A 14,073-nucleotide genomic window follows, 5' to 3' on the forward strand; every position below is an offset into this window, starting at 1 on the left:
TACAAGCTCACATCCTTCCTATAAATACTGCAATCCTACTTTCTCGGTCCAGTAGCAAAAGATCATAACTCCCTCTGCTGAAAGATCAGGTGTATTCAGGCATCTCCAGATGAGGAAGAAAAATAGGCACTGAGTTGCATGAGAGGAGAAGGGTTGGGAGCAAGCAAAATGGAAACCAGTGAAGGAAATAGACATGGGGCTAAGGACATTGATAGAGTTTTCTGCAGTTTTATTTCATTGCTCCCTGCAAGACTGTCCCAGCCTCTTGCCTCTTTCCATGTGCTCAAGTTGGAGTGTGTTGGTATTTGCCAGTGGACGAAGCTCTTCCACGTCTCTGCCCCCACTCAGGATTTCTGCCATGTAAAAGCTGTGGAACATGTGTCCTCTTAAAAGAAATCCATAGAACCTATCCCAAGGAAGGGCAACAGCAGGCTAATGGCTGAACACAAGTTCCTTGTAAGGCAAGGAATATGAGCTAAAATCATTCCTGCCATGTTCATCCATGCTATTGTATATTAAGTGTAAGTGTGAGGAAGTAAATATAATTAAGCTTTCCAAGCAGCCCACCTTAATCTCACTAGGGTGTTAGTGGCCACCACAAAATGGAATCTTGAGGGAGACTTAAGCAGGATCCAGTCCTTCAGCTCTAACTTACGTGGCCTGGAGCATTTTGTCTAGTTGCACATTGCACTCTGGGATGATGATCCCATTAATGGCAAAGGGCTGTGGAGTGGAAGCAGAGTAGGAATTATTAGCTAGGCTGCCAAGGAGACGAATTCTCTGTAGGGCTCTTAGGCCAAAGGTTCAGTAGATGCTAAACAAGTTTTTGGAAAAATCAAGAGGCCTTGGGACACCACTGGATCAAAATGTAAGCTACTTCCCAGCCACTTAAATGAGAAGGTGTTGCTGTGCTTAGCTGAAGAAAGAGCCTGAATGGGTATTGTCAGCTTTAGACCTTAAAGCAGAGGTGGGGAACCTGTGGCCTTCCAGATGCTGTTAGGCTACAACTCTATCCCTGATGCTGACTGGGGCTGATGGGAGTTGGAGTCCAACAACGTCTGGAGGCTCACAGCGGCCCCTTCCCTGCCTTAACGCATAGGAGCAGTTTTGCTAGTTAACAAGTGCTTTATGGATGTAGTTCGTTACAGCCACTCTGTCTCTTCCTCAATCCCTGTTTCTTCACTGATGCATCTGTACTGTATACATTTATTTAAGACATTTATGTACTGCTTTTCAAGCAAACCTCATAAAGCAGCTTACATTAAAATGTTAAGATTTTTTTTAAAGCAATAAAACAGTAAGACAACCTGGTGGTATGGGGAGGGAGAGAAGAGGGAGAAATGTAATGTTCCCTCAGGGCAAGAGGGTCCTTGAGTAGCCCTGTGGTAGCAGCTGGGGAAGGAGCTAGATGGTGAGCTAGTCTGCTTTCTCTCAGGGCAAGATGGTCCTCAAGTGACCCAGTTGATTCAGACACTAAGAGCGCAGTCCTATGGGGATAGGCAGCCACCTCTGAACTCGGAAGCAACCACCTATCTAATGCAGGGCAGGAGAAGTGCAGAGGGGATCGTCCCCTCCATGCTTCAGCTGCTCTACATTCGTGGCTAGATAGCTGATTGCAGCTGTCTAACCACGGGAAGGCGAGGTGGTGGAAGCGGCTGCTGGATAACACATTGGACATGTTGTATCAGCAATTTTGCCTTCCCTGCCCCAGAATGCCGTTTTCGCTGCTCCACGCTCTTCTTCCAAGCATGGAGCACAGGCCTGTTCCACACTGCCTGTGAGGCAGCGCAGGAGCGGGGGAGGCCAGTTCTCTGGGAACTGACCTCGGAGCACAGGCTCGGAGGTCATTTCCCAGAAACCTTCATATACTATGTCCGTCTAGCCTCTGGTTAGCAGCCATAGGATTGCTCCCTCCATGGCGTGAATGCAACATCTGGATAATACATGGTTCAGATGGGCTTGAATGGCCTGCCTAGGATTTATTTCATGAGGGGCTTTGTGAATGCTTATATGAATGAGCAGATAAGGAAGGTTTTCCTATAGTTACTCCCTAGGCCAAGCAAATGCCTTCAGGTTTCAGCAGTTGTCCTATGCCTTTAAACATCCTCTGCAGCACAAAATGTAAAGTCAGATGAAACGCTAGGCTGCTCCCCCTCTGCCACGCATTGAATGAGATGCCAAATAGTACTCCTAGGCATGGGTCAGTTCCAGTACCGTTGATGTGGGTGTCCCCCATTTCCCATGCTATACCTCCAGGCCTTGGTCGGTCATGTGTAGTAGGCTGATAATGACAATGAAGACACAACAGCCTCGAACCAGGCCAGCCCACTGCTCTCAGGGCTGTGATACAGCTATGGGGAGGGGCTCTCGAACATTGGTTGCTTTGGTGGCACAGATGTAAGTGGAGATGCTGTGAACAAAGACAGGAATTACAGGTTTTTCTATAAAGCTGCCACAAAGAAAGAGGAGAAGGACTTCCCCCAGTCCCCCAATCAAAGCAGCACTGGCTTCAAGATGTATTCAGCCAATATAGCAGGATGCTCATGGAGGTTGCATGAAATACCATTCCCTCCATATGTATGCATTTAAGATTGGGCAAGAATTTGCTATAAATCTTCTTGCCCTGTTTTGGCATGGTGTTATACTAGATCCATTCAATTCTGGTTCTACAAACTAAATGGATGGGCATACATTTTTCAGTACTCAAAATGACAATATTTAGATGCTAAGAAAGTGTGATTCTCCCATAAGAAAGTGCTAAGAGTTCAAATGTGATTGCTGTGTGGATTGTGGCTGCCTGTCGTAGGCACTTAATTAGTACATGTGATGTCACTGGTGACAAGCAGTACAATTCGCTACCGTCACCCATGCCATTTTGAGTTATGTTCTTCAGTTTCCATCCAGAGTTTCCCCAAAGGTTTGGGGGGTGGGGGAGAAACACAATTGTATGTGGCATTCCTTTTCAAATACACAACAATAATGCCCTCTCTTAAATTAACAATAGCCCTCTCCTCCACCTATTGGCTAAAGCTATTAGCACCAGATAGTGTCTGGCAGAGCCAGCCCATGGCATTTTGTTGCCTGAGGCGAAGGACAAGATGGCGCCCATTCCCATTCCATGTACAAAATCTGTCTTCAACATTAATGATGAGGCAACGTCCTCCACCGACCCTGAAGGCAACAGGTTATCTTAAGGGGTGCAAAGCAGGCTGCAAGGCACACAGCAATCTCCTTGAATACCTTGCTGCCACCTCCCAGCATCTGCCGCCTGAGGCAACTGCCACACACTGCCAATGGTAGGGCCGGCCCTGGTGTCTGGACAGTCCTTCCTTCCTTCCTTCCTTCCTTCCTTCCTTCCTTCCTTCCTTCCTTCTGGAGGCTGTGCTCTAGCACAGCTATCTCGCTGCAGCTATCATGGCTCCTCCACCACAACCCCCCCGTTACAATTATATCCCAGTCCCTCTAGATATTATGCAAATAGCAACTTCCAGGAGTGTTGCGCTAAAAATAAAATCTAGCTGGAGCATGCATTGGTTGACTGTCTGGAAGACTCCTCAGACACCTTGGGGCCTACTCCCAATTAAAGCTGACAGTGATCCCTCCTTTTCACATTTCCCCCCCCCCCATGCAATGTAATCGGTAGCCTGCATTTTGCATAACACAATTCCAAAACGTGCCTTATTTCCTACTGTAAGTTACACAATAATTTTAATCTACCTACAATACACACAACCAGACTAAGCCAGGTATTAAAGTCAACAGTTAAGTAGTCCCATCTACTGGGCAAATTTTGTTTTATTGCCAGATGATTCTAGAGTGCACCACTTAGACAGGTTTAGCCAAGTTTAGATCACTCCCTTGGACTGTACGCATGCAGTTACCACTTCTCTAACAAGCCCTTTTTGTGCACCAAGAACATAAACAGGGTTACGGTCTGTTCAACACAGGACAGTGGGGGAAAAGTTCTAGCAGTTTCTTGGAACTGCATTTTCCAGGCCATAGAGCACAAGGAATGAGGTGTGGTTCTTAACCTTGCAACCAGCTAGGACTAAAAGAAGCCACTGCTTTTAAGTGCAGGTTTTGTGATACCACTCCTCTGTCTTGTGATAGCACGGGACAAGGGAGGGCATAGTCCAAACCCTACAGCATCCACTCTCTGCCACCTTCATATGCCTGTTGTACCTCTGTTGAGAAACTGAGCTGATCTCTGAGGGTTGCCAGGCGATGGTGGGCTGGGCAAGGCGCACCACACACTGTCCTGTCCCACATCCCAGTTCCAGCCCCAAAGCTGAGCTCATGTCATCCACATAGCCAGCCAGCACCTCCACGATCATTTCCTTGTCCCTTTCAGCCATGGGACAAACCAACGTCTTTGTGGCTGCTGAAGATGGGCTGCCTCGCTTCTCCGAGGACTGTTGCCCGCCCTCTGATGCCTCCAGGACTATTCAGATGGCTTAAACTAGATTTGTGAAAGCAAAGATTACACTGAGACATACTTGTCAGGTGGAGAAAAGGCACATGTTGACCCTGCCCATGTAGCTTAGGCAATTCCTGCTGAAGGAGTCAGTGTTTTCCTTGGAATACAGCTGATCTAGGAAAAATCGGGCCACAATCCATTTGTTTCCATGTAAGGAAACAAACTCTACAGAACTCTGTTTTTATTAAGACACAATCTAGCATTTGGACCGCTTGGCTGTGTTATTTCCGAACAGGAAAGTTAGTGGTACTCAAAACTACTTTAGTGCTGAGACTTGTATCTTGAATGCTACCATCCCCAACTGAGGAAGAAGTCAATGGGTGAAAATAAAACTTAAAATTTCCTTTTGTTGGGGAGGATCACATTTGATATTTGGTCAGGGATGGGGGTCCTGACATGTTTTTTGCTGGAATAAATAGTCAGTGCCAATTAATGTGGAAAACTACACAGATCAACATTTTTAATATGTCCAAGTGAAATCTAAGCGCCGCATAGGCTAAGAATGAGAAGCCATAATGAAATGACTCATTTTTTTTTTATCAGTGCCATAGTGATGGTACTCTCAGGAAAGGAAAGCTTGGAACATTGCCATGTGCTTGATAAAGCCTGTAGAGCAGTGGTAGGCAATCTGGTAGCCTCAGATATTTTTCGACTACAACTCCTATCAGTCCCAGCCAGCATGGCCAATGGTCAGGGGTTATGGGAGTTGTAGTCCAAAAATTGGAAGGGTACTGGGCTGCCTATCCCTGCTGCACAGAGGAGCTGCTCTAGATGTACAACACTCCTTGGACACTTTCTAGATCCTTAGTCCACATTCGTGGTGTATGAAGGATAAGATTTTCTCTACACTTTTATTTCCTATTAGCATTTACTAAGATCAAGCACAGTGACAATAATACAAATCCCTGTCGGTGCATCTTCTGAAAGGAGCTCTTTGTTCTATGGGGAAGGCAGATTAAATCAGTTTAAAGAGCAACATTCTACAAAATGAATTCTGGGCCCAGGCCAGGTTAGATATTACACCCAATTCAGCACTTTGTACATAACCAGATCAAATAGCATAGTCATGAGGGTCACCATTAACTCTATACATGATCAAAATCCATTTATCTGCATCAGTTTTCAGAGAGCCCTGACTGGAATATACAGCCCTATACAGTGTGTGTGTGTGTGTGTGTGTGTGTATATATATAAACTCTGTTATTTACTCAGAAGTAAGTCCTACTGGATTCAGTGCAGCTTGCTTCCAAGTGAGTGTTTCGCTTAACTGATAGAGCCTTAGCTTGATTGTCAGTTTCCCAAGAGCTTGGGAAACACCCTGGGAATGCATGAATTCCCCCTCATGTCCATTTTTTTTTTTTAACCACATAACCATTCTGCTGGATTGAACTTTTAACTACCCCTCTCCTTGCTGTGCTGCATATATCTTAATATAAATTATGTGCTCCCACCTTCCGAATCCCAGAATGAGAGCCCCCCTAGAGATAATTTCCAGAGGGTAGCCACGTTAATTTATTGCAGGAAAAACAACAGAGTCTCATGGCACTGTAAAGACGAATATATTTATTCTGACACAAGCTTCTGTGGACGCATGAAGTGTTGTGGAACTTTTCAGGTTATGGAGCTTTTCAGGTTTTTATACAATACGGGGGGGGGGGGAAGAGAGAGCGGAAGAATTGTAAACAGTACGGCCAAAAATATATTCAAACAGGCAATACTAATGCTGACAATCACATCAGCTGCAGTCATTTACAACGCAGCTGTTCCTGATAAACTTCCTGGCACTACGTAAGCCAATTAACATATGTAGTACGTTAAAAAAAAATCATTACTTCTGGCGGTAGAATTAAACTTGCGGATCATAACGCGTCAGACATCCAGCAAATACAAACTGAATCCAGGAAGCCCACTTCCCATCCAGATGGCCTCCACTTCGTAGCATCCAGACGCCTCCTTCGCGGGAAAACAACCATACTGCCACGCGCCGCATTATTACCCCCGTTGAGCGCGGCAATGCCTGCTGGGTAACGACGTTTCGCTTTTCGGAGGACCGCGTTGGTTAACAACGCCGTCCCGATAGACCGTTCCCACAGAGTTTCCATCCCTAGCCCGGCGCCGTGAAGGGACTTGGAGCGTCACGTCCGCCCACCATCGAGATGTAAGGTCAGACGTCTAGACCGTCGTAGGGTATAATCGACTGGGATTGGGCCACTTGCCTAAACCAGCAAGATGTCGCGGCTAGAGCGCTCCCTCGGCGCCCTCTGCCGCTCGCACGCCGGAGAAAGAGGCGGCCGCCGGTGTCTCCTTCCTGCCGCCTCCCGGAGCTGCCGCCATGGCCATGCTGCCCGCGGGCCGGCTCGCTACCGCCGTCCGCCTGCTGCTGCGGTATGAAGAGGGGGGCGGCGCCGCCACAGTCAAGGAGGGAAGGGGGTGTTCGGAGCGGGCGGCCGAAGCTAAGCTAGAGGTCACCCGAGTTCCCGAGGGCCGAGCAAAACCTCGCCGTGGGGGAGCGTCGAGAGCGCCCACCCGCCCGGTGTATGGGGAAGGGGTGTGCGCACCTTCCATGGGACTTGCCGCTCTCTCGTCGGTGCTCGTAGCGAAGCTGCGGCGCTTCTGTGCACTGAGCCGCCGCTGCTACTGCGGAGGTTCCCGCGCACTCTCAAGGAGCCCCTGCGGGTTGGTGGTTCTCAGTTCCTGTAGCTGGCTTGCCCCTGATTCCGTTAGAACAAGACTTGGGTCCTGTTGATACATTTTAGAGAGCTTATATTAATCCCTGCAACAGCCCTGAAAGGTGGGCTACCGGTATTCTCCCCGTCTTGCCGGATGGTGGCTTGCTGAAAGCCGCCTAGGGGTTTTATGGCTGCAGCGAGATTTGAAACTTCCGGGTTCATGGATGCCGTTCTTACCCGTTACACCAGAAGTTACCCAAACTAGTTCTACCCTAACCTGTTAAGATATACTGAGTATGTGCTCTTACTTTGTAGTTTTAAAATATATTTTTAATAGAGGTGGAGCAGAGGAAGTGTATCTTTAAAAAAAAAAAAAAATCATGCAAGATTGGGGTCACCCATTCCAGCACTCTTTTGGCAATTATTTGCAGTGATTTGCCCCAACTGCATATCTCTCAGTATGAGGGCAAATCACTATATGCTTCATGCTAGAGAATTCATCAGGCGTTTGAAAGTGCGTTCTAGAACTGAAACTGACTTTCTCATAAGGAGCCACACTGGATCAAACCAAGGGTCCATCTAATCCAGAATTCTGTTCACACAGAGGCCAACCAGCTGCCTGTGGGACATGCATAAGTAGGGCATAAGTGCAACAGCACCCTCCTGCTCCTCTTCCCCAGCAACTGGTATACATAGGTATACTGCCTCTGATACAGGAGGTAATATATTGCCATTATAACTAGCAGCTGTTGATAGTCTTATCCTCCATGGATTTACCTAATCCCCCTTTAAAGCCAGCCAAATTGGTGGCCATCACTACATTTTGTGGTACCAAATTCCGTGGTTTAACTTACTGATAAAACTTAGCTTTGTTGCTGTTGGGAGCTGGATCTTTTTTCTTCTTAGTAACATGTTCACAAATGTATGTTCTCATAATATTCCTGCCACAGCATTTCTCTTGAAACATTCTACCTATTTACCTGAAGAAGCAAGCATTTGCTGCTTGCACCTGTCTTTATGTTAGGAAGCATGAAGTGTGACAACCTTTTCTCTGATTTTCTACAGGCAGCATCAGCCACGAGCCTGCGCTGTCAGGATGGTGAAGGCTACCTGCTCACAACGAAGTGAAGCCCTGGCAAGCCCCCCTCTGGACGATGCCCCCAAAGAGTACTCGCCCAAGATTCAGCAGCTAGTTCAGGACATTGCTAGCCTGACCCTGTTGGAGATATCTGATCTCAATGAACTGCTAAAGGTACCTGTGTTTGCTGGGAAACAGGGTGGTATCTATTCCAAGGAAAGATGGGGATGGTGGATAGTTTATGGTGTTGGTGGTTTCTTTCTTTTTCTATAGAAATAGGATAGGTGCTTCCTAGCTATTGTGATGGAAGCAATGTACAAGAGGGCTGAACAGTTGTTTAATAATGTTTACTGTATCTTCAGAAAACCCTCAAGATCCAGGATATGCCAATGGGTGGGATGATGCCATCAGCACAACCAGCAACTCCGGTAAGAGACCAGTCTTGTAGCTTGATGTTCATATGGGCTGTGTAGCCGTTGCTCCCGAATGGCAAACTGCATCTGCCCAACATTTCTTGAGTTTACACCTGTGCACTCTTCTTGGAAAGTTGTGTGTGAAGGCTCCAAAGCACTGTACTGTGTTAACACAGTGCTGTGTCAGTGACACAAGTAGCATGCTTGAGGCTGCAGAGCCCATCATGCAGCCATGCTGTTGCTGCCCTGCATTAAAGATGCGTAGTATCTTTTAGCTTTCGAAGAAGAGGGAGCAGCAGAGCTGCTGGGTGGTGTTATGGAAATAGCAGAAGCAAGGGCAGGTGAGCAGCCCTTAAAATAATGATTTGCAGGACTGTAATGGCAACATCCATTCTGTTGCTTAGACTGTGTCTAGAATGAAAAAGGCAATCTGCTCTCTTTAGGAGGATGTTCAGTGAGATGAGCTATGCCACCCTCTCCATGCAGCTGTAGTTCCAGTGCTCTAGACTTGTCTTTTTTATTGCACCGCCCTTTGGTTGTTTATGCATTAAGCATAATTTAATTGCAAGGATTCCAGATTTGTAGTGGGTCTAAGGAGGCATTTTTCTACAAATGTCCTCCTTACTCTCAGTTTATCTATGTTCTTCACATGCTTGATGAAATTTTCCTGTGTTTTAGTGTTGTATAACAGAAATCCAGCAGAGATAGGAGTATGGGGATGACTGAAGTCCCTGGCTAACAGGGAAGATCTGTTCTTAGTTGTTGTGCTTCGTAACATCATCCTCATGCTGTTTGTATTTGTTTGTTTATATCCTGTCTTTCAACAGAAAGGTTCAAAGTTGCAAAAAAATATTCAAAAGCAAAATATAACTGCATGAAGGCCAAAAGAGCAATTGAAGTATCTAAAGTGTAATAAGACCAATCCTAAGAATTATACCAAATCTCTTAAAGTTTGCCCAAATGATAAAAGAATTGATTGTTTCCAGGCTGATACAGTGTCTTGCAAACATGGCCCAATGGACTGTGCATAGCTCAGTCTCTGGGTGCTTTGACTGAGGACATAGAAAGTGATCAGCCATCCAGAACAGACCACACTGAATTAGACGTGGGTACGGTGCTGGCAGAGAAGAAAGATTCTTCACTGCCATCATTACCATGGCATGGTTCTTCAAATAGGTTTGTGCCACATTCAGTCAGATGCTGATCAACTCTTCTGCTTCTTGCATTCTAGATGTGTTACCAAAATCTAAACTGTCCTAAGTTTCTCTGTAAACCAGGAAAAAACAAACATTTCAGTGGGTAGGACTGGTCAGCCGCTCATTAGAAATCAACCTGGCTATTGACAGAATTGCTCTTGGGACTCTGAACAAAGTTCTGCAGAGTTCTGGAAGCCTGTTGAATCCATAAATTTCCCGCTCAAATGTTATGAGCTGCAAGTATTTGCCCTTTGTCAGATAATGGTCTGTCCATGACAAAGAGACTACCACTACATCACCTGTCTTCAGGTCATCGCAAAAATCAGATCAAGTATATGACTTGTTAGGCCTGCAGTAACCTAGAATGGCCTCATAATTGTTGTGGAGGTCACAAAAGACACAAGTCATACCTGATAAGGATGCCTGAGCATGGATGTTGAAACTCCTCTTGTTACTTAGCTTGGCAGCAATTGTAATGGCTCCCACCCCAGCCAATAACCCAAGGCTGATGCTGCACCAAGAACCAAGTTGGAAGCAGTTGGATCAGAACAGGCCAACCTACATCATCCAGCCAGGTCTTAGAGATGTATACGAGGTCAGCAGCCTTCTCCAGAATTCAATCATGGATGAAAGATGTCTTCTTGGCCACAGAGCTGGCATTAATAAGCAGGCCCTTAAGGCCGTTGTTCTGTGAAGATCAAGTTCTGAATTGCCTAGGCTGGGGGAGAGCACATTTGGGGTCACAAGTGTCTGTGACCCATTTCCCTTATTAAATTCTCCGAGTACCATATAGTGTGAGACAAGGGACAATCTTTATAGTACATGTGTTATACTAAAATCTGCTTTCCAATTCAAAAGCTTGCAGGGATTTTTCTAAACCACATGTAAAGATTTCCAAAGCTGTGGGTAAGCACTTACCAGTTTTCAAGGATAGCTCATATGCCACCAAATTCTCTCCTCTTTTGCAAGAAGTTACTTTTGCAAGAGGTTACTTTTACTCACAGGGAGTGTTCCAGTACAATATCCTTTACAGTATTACCTGGCTTGGTTAACAATATGAGTGCTGCTGCATCTTGTCCAGCATCCTAATTCTCATAGACAGAAGCTTCTGGGAAGCCCAGATGTTGGGTACGAAGGCAATAGCCATCTATGTGTTCTAGTTCCCCAGCACTGGTTAAATTTACTCCTTGAGCTACTGCCAACTTCCAGTAATAAAACACTGGTGTTTAGTCAAGGCAAGGCTCTAAATTAAAATGACTAACCAACTATCTCCACTCCCCCATGCTCACTATCATAAGGATCAAGCAACTGCCTTGCAACCTAGTACAAGAAAGAATGGGGAAATAACAATGGACTAGCCAATCCTAGTCTTGTAAGGTCTGTCCCCCATCTCTGGCCTGGACAACTTTATTTCCTTCCTTGGTTACTGTGGCCTTGGGGATGGGAGGGGCAGGCTCCAGCTGTAGATGATGAGTGTTTCCCCTTTCTGTGCCAGGCAGTAGAAGAGGAGGATGTCCCCAAGAAATCAGCAAAGGTCCTTTTCACAGTAAAGTTGACTGAGCTGAAGGCTGCAGATAAGGTGAAACTTATCAAGGAGGTGAAGAACTGTATGCAAGGTCTAAACCTTGTCCAGGTAAGTAGATTGTGCTCACCTTTAAGCCTTGCTTAGCAGATGTCTCAGGCTTCTAACAGAGTCAAGTTCCCTTTTACTTAAAACACATATAAAGTAATAAACAAGCAGACCGTGCTCCCCAAATACCCAGGGGCCTGGAGTTTATCTAATTGGGCTGTTTTAGTGCATGAAACATTTTATGGGAGTGCATCTTGTTTTTATAAAACAAATACAATAATTATATACTGCCCCCAAGGCTATTCACAACAATAAAACACAATCTTGAAACAATAAAACCATTATAAAAACAAAAAATAAAAGCAGTCACCAGCAAAGTTAAGACATAGTTGAAACCCATAAAAGCCTTGTAAAAGCAAAGCGTTAACTGCCCACCTAAAAACAATCAATGAAGAAGTGTCCACTTGAACCTCTTTAGGAAAGCGTTCACAACTGGGGTGCTGCCACTGAGAAGGCCGTATCTCATGTTACTGCCAGATGCACCTCCCTTGATGACAGGCCATAGAGCAGGGCCTCTGATGACGGTAATTGACAGGCGGGTTTGTGTAGGCAAAGGTGATCCTACCAATATCCTGGCCCCAAGCCATTTAGGGCTTTATAAGTGCTAATCAGAATCTTGAGTGGGGATCAGAAATGAGTAGGAATCTAGTGCAAATGAAACGGGAGGAGTGCAATATAATTTGAAAATTGGGACATCCAAAAGCATTCCGGTTGCCACATTATGCATTAGTTTCCGTTTCTGAACCATGAGCTCTGCTGTCAGTACTCAGTTATGCCATTTGGGGGCAGCAAACTATAAATGGGAGAAGATGTACTCTCAAGGGAATGTTCATAAGAAGGAGATGTGGAATTAGTGAAAGTGAACTGGCAACCTTAACTTGGTGGCCTCTAGTGTGGCAAGGTCCCTCATGAATTGCAGTGCTCCAAAGAGGATTTTTCTAAGCATTTGGACTCTGATCAGAAATAGATCAGAGAGAATTCTGTCTCTTGCCCAGAATTCTGCTAACTGAAAGTTAATACCAGAGCTTCAGCCTAGGAAGTGCTTATGTTTGGCCATTCTTCTTCTGAGCTGCGGTATCCTCTCCCAAGATGAAGGATAAAGGGGAGGCAGAGAGAGACCCAGACTAGTGGGAACAGGCAGCAGTTTCCCTTGAGTTTAGCATTTTCCCTTTCATTTACTAAACAGAGCTGCTCTTTTTTTTCTTTTTTGTAGGCAAAGAAATTGGTGGAATCTCTTCCTCAAGAGATCAAGGCAAATGTATCTAAAGAGGAAGCAGAGAAGATGAAATTAGCTCTGGAGGCAGCGGGTGGGACTGTGGTTCTGGAGTAACGGTATCGGTCTTGCTGCCAAAGGACTAAAGCAGAGCAGGAGATAGTCCTCTGACTGATGTCGCTCACCCTGGGCTCTTACTGCCTGCTGACTGGTGTGTGGGGGGCGTGTTGTGTGGTTCCAGGAAGCTGCTCCACCTTGGCTTCTCTGCAATGTTTTTTTTCCACTGGGATGGCCCAGTGCATGATGAATCTCTTCAGCACCATGAGGTCTGCTGTTTGTAACAGCACTGCAAGGAACAGAATCTGTAAAGAATACATACACAAGGGAGAACATCTGTGGAACAAGTGATGTGTGAGGAGACTTTCTTGCGCGCCTGTGTTGTCTTTTCCACCCAGAGAGTCTTCTGAGTTTTGTGCATGTTTACATCTGTTAGGAGCTGGTCTTAGATTTGCCAAAGCAGGGGCTTTTTGTAGTATTTGGGGAGACTCTCTCTGAGCTGCCATTTCTAATGTGAGCCACTTGAAAGTGGATAGCATAAGGAAAAGTCTGACCATCTTACTCTTAACATAGAAGGATGGTGGTCCAGGCACCTGCTCCCAACATGTCTTGGAGACTTGCAGATTTTGGAGCTTTCTCAGTCTTGAATTGCTCCTCCACTTAGAACGTCTTCCCACAACCTGGTGCCTTCCAGATGTTTGGACTACAACTCCCAGGATTCCTGACCATTGTCTGCTGGCTGGGGCTGATAGGATTTGAAGTCCAAAACATTTGGAGGGCACTGAATTAGGGAAGGCTGCCTTAGAAGGAGGATCAGAAGTGAAAACTTCTGATATTTTTTTCTCCCTGGGGTGTTCGCATGTCCCTGCCTAGGCTTAACCTGGTGTGGCAAGTCATTCTACAGGTTCACACCATGCATAGGTCCTTCTGTCTGTCCTGAGCCTGACTCTTGAATATATTCACCTGTTGGTTTCAATCAGTTTTCCATACCAGGAACCTGAGCTTGTGGGAGAGTCTCCCTCTGGCCATCTTCCAGAATTCCTGGCTGGTATAAGTGGTTTGGTTATGCTCTTTCCTTTCCCCTCAGTCCTGGTTTTCTTTGCAGCAGCACAGCCTACAACTCTGCTCTTCCTACTGCTGGGCACTTGCTGGATTGTAACTCCACCAAGTGGAGCTTGGGTTACTAAACATATCCAAATAGTAGCTCCTGTTTCAAGGGCTGATAGGAGCCATTGTTCAGAATGGGTACTCTCAGTTTGTTTTAGATAGGCCACCCAATGGAACAAGCTGGGTTCTCAGTCTAATGTTCATGTTGTTGCCTGGGGCCACGCTAAGGTCAA

General features: G+C 45.9%; 1 protein-coding gene and 1 pseudogene across 1 annotated transcript; one reads left to right on the top strand and one right to left on the bottom strand.

Annotated features, from left to right (window-relative positions):
• Nucleotides 1–95: 95 nt before the first annotated feature.
• LOC146353965 (methyltransferase-like 26 B) lies at nucleotides 96–4,438 on the bottom strand (annotated as a pseudogene).
• Nucleotides 4,439–6,743: 2,305 nt separating this feature from the next.
• Nucleotides 6,744–13,096, top strand: MRPL12 (mitochondrial ribosomal protein L12). The gene is made up of 5 exons (XM_084837802.1): nucleotides 6,744–6,862; nucleotides 8,212–8,398; nucleotides 8,587–8,652; nucleotides 11,329–11,466; nucleotides 12,677–13,096. Exons 1-5 carry the CDS (start codon nucleotides 6,810–6,812, stop codon nucleotides 12,791–12,793), a joined length of 561 nt encoding a protein of 186 aa, XP_084693928.1. The 5' UTR covers nucleotides 6,744–6,809; the 3' UTR covers nucleotides 12,794–13,096.
• Nucleotides 13,097–14,073: the final 977 nt, after the last annotated feature.

This window comes from Heloderma suspectum, chromosome 2 (genome assembly GCF_057233095.1).
Source record: "Heloderma suspectum isolate Gila_16-S chromosome 2, 16-S_ref, whole genome shotgun sequence".
NCBI lineage: Eukaryota > Metazoa > Chordata > Lepidosauria > Squamata > Helodermatidae > Heloderma > Heloderma suspectum.

Coding starts and splice junctions, on each gene's coding strand:
- MRPL12 (XM_084837802.1), top strand. CDS start 6,810: ATGGCCATGCTGCCCGCGGGCCGGCTCGCTACCGCCGTCCGCCTGCTG. Junction 8,399..8,586: donor ATCTCAATGAACTGCTAAAG/GTACCTGTGTTT, acceptor CTGTATCTTCAG/AAAACCCTCAAGATCCAGGA. Junction 11,467..12,676: donor AAGGTCTAAACCTTGTCCAG/GTAAGTAGATTG, acceptor TCTTTTTTGTAG/GCAAAGAAATTGGTGGAATC.